The following is a 5,934-nucleotide window of genomic DNA, read 5'->3' as shown; positions in this document are numbered from 1 at the left end:
GAGTCGCTTCTACTGTTCCATTATATATATTATATATATATTCCTTTATATATTTTTATTTCCACAATAATCTAAAGAGTAAGTATATTTTACACACACACACCTGCCCCCCCTCCCCCATATTATAGATGAGGCTTGAACAATTTAACTAATGTAGCCAAGGATGGAAAAGTGGTAAATGAAGGAGGTGACTCCAGGCCTGTCTGCCCCTCTCACAGTAGCATGGTGGCATTTTACATGTGAGAGGGAATGCGAATAATTTGAGTTAGGGGGCCGTTCTTGGACACCGTATCACACATGTGCTGCCCTGAAATAACGCTTCTGGAAAAAGGACTCCCCTTCTGCTTCTGCCTGTGGATTCCCCTGGATCCTCCGTCTCTCTCAGAGATGATGCCAGGGCGGGTGGGCCCAGGACTGAAGTGGGAAGTGCTTTGTTTAGGCACTGGAGATGGCAAGGTGCTAAGTGACCTCAGCGTGTGCCTTCTGGTTGGTTCTCCAAGTCTGAACCTATAAAAGAACGGCATAAAGTCCCACTGCTGTCAAACATAGGATTGTTCTGTCAGTCGAAAGAGTATAAACAAAAACTCCCTTGTTCTGTAATACAGAATGATGACGACGACGAAGATGATAGCGTGCTGGTCCATAGCCTCGTACTCAATTCTCGAAGGACAAAAGGAAGACATAGGTGCTCTTTTCTCTCCAAGGGAAAGGAGGACCGCCCTTCGCTTGTCTGAGTTCTTCACTGTTTGAAAAATCCCTGCCAACCTTGCAGGCCCAACCTGCGGGGGGGGGGGGGGGCGGAACAGTACATGCCCCGCCTGTGCACTTTCTCCTTCCACTCTGCCACATTGTGGCAGCCCGAGCAGTCTCAGGAGACAGCTTTCTCGTTCCAATAAAAATATTTGTATTTTTAATAGCATTTATATCTGATTACCAAAATAGAACATGTGCAAAATTTGGAAAACAAAAAAGAGAAAAAAAACCCTCATGTGGAATTCTTCCACCCAGAGACACCACCATATTTTGACAGCAGTCGATCCTATACTGTTAAGCAATTTAATGTCCTGCATTGTTAACAACACATTATAGGCACTTCCCATCACAAGAAAACTTCACAAGTATTATTATTTTGGTAAACATCTGTATGGCTCTACTGTAGTTGGCTTTTTGTAGACATCTGAGGGCGGGCTGGACAGGCCTGGGTGTCTCCCCGCTAGAGCAGGAGGGATGCAGTGCTGGGAGGCTGGGGTGCTGCAGCGGCACAAGGAAAGACAGGCCAGTTTCTTCCTGCCTCGACATTTCAGGCCTTCCCTAGGCACCTTGTTCTCCTGTCAATGCTGACTTCCCATCTTCAACATTGCTTCTTCAAAGAGCCTCCAACCCCTCCCAGGTCCTCCTTCCCCTCCCCACATGGCAAGGTACCCCCTGGAAAGGGCTTCATTGCACCCACTGCTGTTTCTGCAGAGTGAGCACAGGGCTGGTACACAGTAGGTGCTCAGAAATGTTTGCAGACTGAGGGAGTGAGCAAACACGAATAACAACAACAGCAATAGTAAATAGCTCACACTCACATTTTCAGTTTTGTAAAAATTATAATGAATGTGATGTACATCTGTGTGATTAAAGCTTTGCTAAAATTTTGAATTATTTCTTAGATTTGAGATTCTAGGGTTGAAGAATATGGATATTTTGATGATTCTTAATACATGTTGCAAGATTCTTTTCCAAAAATTTTGTATCAGTTATGTGAGAGTGTCTGTCTCTCTGGTTTTAAGTAGCGTAATTTAAAAAATGATTTGCTGATTTGATGAAAGTGGGATCAGGAATGGTATCTCATTGATTTAATGAACTCCTTTTTTTTCTGGTAAAACTGAACTTTTAAAAACTATTGAATCTCCAATTTTGTGAATTGTCCATTTGTGTTATCTACCGATTTATACAGTGGGATTTTAACGTTTTTATTAATTGTAAAAGTTCTATTTTATTTTCAAAAAATATTTCTCTAGTTTTTACACTTTAGTTTTTTAAGTCAATTTTTTTTTTCAAAATGGAAATAGCTTTTCTCCCCCTATGGTAGTAAAAACAAGGAGCTACCATGATTTTTAAAAAAAATCAGACACTATAGAAATCATCCGGAAGAAAGTAAAAATCTCCTACATTCCTACCTCGTGGATTTGTACTGATATTTGGGGGCATTTCCTTCCAAATTTTCATCCTATGAGTTGATGGTATTTTTTGAAGCTTAAAAAATTTTAATTTCACCAAACTATAATAGCATTTTTTATTTCATATATCCTCCAATGCTTTTGTGCTTAGAAGTCTTTCCAATCTAGAGATCAAATAATGAATTACCTTCTTTTGGGCCAGCCGAGTGGCTCAGTTGGTTAAGAACTCAAGAGTTTGAGCTCTGAGCAACAGCAGTTCGAGTCCTGGCCTGAGCTGAGCAGCTGCTGAGCTGCCAACAGGTGGCAGGATGGCTTAGCTAAAAAAAAAAAAATTACCTTCTTTAAAGGTAGGGCTGTGTGTGCTTTTTTTGTGAAGGCAATATAGAAATTACAGAATATTGAGGAAATTCAGGGGAAAAAAGCAGCCACAATGCCTTGACCTTAACACATCTATTTCTTTTGTGCCTGGTTCTTTCGAGTCTTTGGTCATGAGCATTTATATTTAGTTTTATGTGGTTGCAAGGATAGTGCATGCACAATTTCCTATCTTTTCCTTTGCACTCATAGTTATACTACAAGCAAGATTTTTTTTTAAATTTTTTATTGGGGAATTGGGGGAGGGAACAGTGTTGGGGAATCAGGGAAGGGGAACAGACAACTTGCTGTCCTTTTGTTCTTCAGTCTAGTTATGGAGGACGTCCCTTCACTGGCCTATGTTGGTACTATGATTATTGTGCTCTTCCCGGCTGAGGCAGATCGGTTGCTGGCCATTGGATGGCCGCTCATGGCGGTTCATGGTAGCTCACGGAGGCTGCCAGCCACTCACGGTAGCTTACGGGAGCCCACTGCAGCCCACTGCAGCCTATGCCATTGCCAGCTACTCTCAGCAGCCCAGCTCCAGGTCCAGCTGTTGTTGTTCATCATCTTAACTATATAGGGTACAGCGTCACTGGCCCGTGTGGGATCCGAACCGGTGGCCCTGCTGCTCAGAGCTCATGCTCCCAAGCCAACTGTTAACCATCGAACCTCTCGGCAGGCCCTATAAGCAATATTTTCATGTTGCTACATAATCTCTGTAATGGTTGTTTAAAATGATCCCCTATTGGCCCCTCTGGTTGCTGTGCCATCTAGCTGACCCTCTCCTGTTGATAACCACTTAAATTGCTTCCAATTTTTTTGTCAAGTGATATTTCCAAATATCAAAGTCCAGCACAGTCTACTTTCCCACGGTTTCCGGAGACTGACTGTAATAGGATTTGACTTCTGCTCATTTCCTCCTTTCCTCAGAGGAGTGCTGGAAGAAATTGCTTTTAGAGAATGGTTAGAAAAATGACAAATATAAAATGAGGAGGAGAGAGACTGCGGTGAAAGCATGTTGAGCTTTTAGGAGAAACCTGCCTTAAAACTCAGGCTGCACTATTTAGGTTTTGTTTTTGTAACTCACAAATTAGGCATGAGTTTATAATAATAATAATAATTTTGACAAAATGCTTTCCATTCATGCAGTGCTTGGTGCTTTTTTTGGGAAGGAGTTTAGTGTGTCACTTGAGGGCTTTAGTGCAGGAGGGCCTAGATCTGGATCTCCGCTTATCTGTTGTGACCTTCAGCAGACTCTCAGTCTTTTAGCAAAATAGGAATAATAGGCTAGGAGGGAGGGCTGTTTATGATCCTTCCCCGTTGGTGTTGAGTAGTAATGGGAAGAACCAGGAGTAGCCAGAGAGTGCAGGGGACCTACCAGGCCAACGGAAGAGAGAACTGGCTGTGAAACCCAGGCTGAACCTCTTATTCCTAGTCTGTTTCTCTACTTGTATAGGAGGCTTGTCCGATGGTCTGCAAGATCCCTTCCTGCTCCCATGGACTTCTGCCCTGGCTCCTGTCCACCCACTGGACATGTCTAGGCCTCCTCACTCTCAGCAGAGCCTCCAGGACTCCTTTCTCCATTTTACTCAGCCCACAGTCCCTGAGAAACCTTCCAGGGCAGCAAAGAGTTACAGCATCCTTCACAGTCCTGACATGATTTGGCAGAGGGGTGTGGGTGGAATTAGTAAACTCAATATATATTTATTCACGTTGAATAAATGTCATTGGTCCGTTGGCAAAGCTGGTTAGCAGTAACCTTATCTTCTTTGAATAATGATCATTAACCATTTTTTTTTTTCCAGCAAGCAAGAGACACCCAGGGTATAGTGGTTGAGAGCCTGGGGTGTAGAGTCAGAGATCTGGTTCCAGGACTCTCTGTGTCTCATTTGTGAGATGAAAATAATAATTCTATTATTATTAATTGAATAACTAATATAATAATTCTTTTAAAATGCATTTTAATAATAGCACCTACCTCATAGAGCTGTCATGGAGACCGAATGCGATAATGCCTACTCCAGGAGGCATCTTGGCAGGGTGCAAGCACACAGTGAGGGCTCAGTTATATTAGGCTGTTATAATAATTATCAGCAAACTGGAAGACTGAGCGCCTGGTTGGCATGGGACTAGGCTGCAGGGACAGGGATGTGAACATGTCTCAGAGGCGCCAGGAGAAAACCGGTGAGTCTGCAAGCCGGGAGGTGGCGGAGCTTCGAGAGCCGCGCCAGAGAAGCCCCGGAAGAAGTGTGGGCTCCCGGATTCCAGGGGGGCACACCAATCGCTTTTTGAAAGCACCCTTCTCCATCAGGCCTCCCTTCCTGGGCTGCAGAAGGTGGCTACTCCGGAGGAGAACCCGGCCCGCGGAGAACACGGCCCGCGGCGGCGGCGGACCCAAGACCGTTGTATTAGTCCCTGCCCCGGGGCGGGGTCACTAGCGTCTCCCGAGTCTCGCTCACTCAAGCCCCCCGCACGTGTGCTCGCTGCTTCCTCCCAGCGCGCAGAGAGGTTCCCAAGCCAGAGCGGCCCTTTAAAACGCAGTGTCTTGTCTGGCCCGCGCGGGTTGGGGGCGCTGACCGCCGCTGCAAGCCCGGCCCCTCCCCTTCCCCCTCCCTCAGTCCGTCCCCACCCCCACCCCCCATCTCCAACTCACCCCCGCTCGGTGCCCGCGTTGCTCTCTAGCTCGCTCGCCCGGCGCACGCTCCGCCTCCGCCAGTCGGCTCGCGTATCCAGTGCGCGGCTTGGAGCCGGACCGGGGCCGGCGGCCGGGGCTGGGGCTGGGAGCTCGGCGCCAGCCACCTGGCGAGGCCCGAGGAGCGATGGCAGAGATGGGCAGCAAGGGGGTGACGGCAGGGAAGATCGCCAGCAACATGCAGAAGAAGCTCACCCGCGCGCAGGAGAAGGTGAGCGAGCCCGAGACCCGGCAGCCGTGTCGTCCCGGACACCTGCCCCCATCCTAACCCCGGAGCTGGACCTCACCCTGAGTCTGGCGCTATCACCTCCGAACTACTGCTGCCGAGGACCTTTGGGGGTCCATGGGCCGCGCCCCCCAGAGCTCTGGGCGCCCTCTCCGGTCCGCGTCATCTGTCCTCCCCTCCCCCCGGGCCACTTTTTATCTTCGCAGTACGTCTGCGGCTAACCCCGCCCTGGAGGCCAAGGGCCGGGAGGATTGGGACGAAGCGGGCTGTCCAGGCCTCCACGGGCCCTGCGTGCGGGCGGCGCGTGAGGACGGGCCTGCCCCTTATACCGGAGGCCACAGTGCTTGGGGAATCCTGAGGCTGCCTCTCGGCCCGGGGGCAGCCGGCGCCCGCCGTGCCTTCCTGCCTCTCGCCTCTCCCCTTCAGTCACCGCCGGCAGCCGGAGGATTGGGTTTCCTTTCCCAAGGGGTGCCCCAGCCTGGAAGCTCCGGGGA

At 48.5% G+C, this 5,934-nt stretch overlaps 1 protein-coding gene across 25 annotated transcripts in view; it reads left to right on the top strand.

Moving 5' to 3' along the window:
- Nucleotides 1-5,228: 5,228 nt before the first annotated feature.
- Nucleotides 5,229-5,934, top strand: part of BIN1 (bridging integrator 1) — a 61,953-nt gene continuing 61,247 nt past the window's right edge. For 4 of the 25 annotated variants that reach the window (XM_019632501.1, XM_019632497.1, XM_019632496.1 and 1 more), the window contains exon 1: nt 5,229-5,425. In XM_019632501.1, coding sequence (XP_019488046.1) covers nt 5,342-5,425 — 84 coding nt within the window. In that variant the 5' untranslated portion in view covers nt 5,229-5,341. The remainder of the gene's footprint in view (nt 5,426-5,934) is intronic. The other 21 variants (XM_019632498.1, XM_019632505.1, XM_019632500.1 and 18 more) reach the window with 11 other exon arrangements.

The sequence above is a fragment of the Hipposideros armiger genome, unplaced genomic scaffold (genome assembly GCF_001890085.2).
Source record: "Hipposideros armiger isolate ML-2016 unplaced genomic scaffold, ASM189008v1 scaffold_1148, whole genome shotgun sequence".
Taxonomy (NCBI): domain Eukaryota; kingdom Metazoa; phylum Chordata; class Mammalia; order Chiroptera; family Hipposideridae; genus Hipposideros; species Hipposideros armiger.
This window is presented reverse-complemented; position numbering and strand designations above follow the sequence as displayed.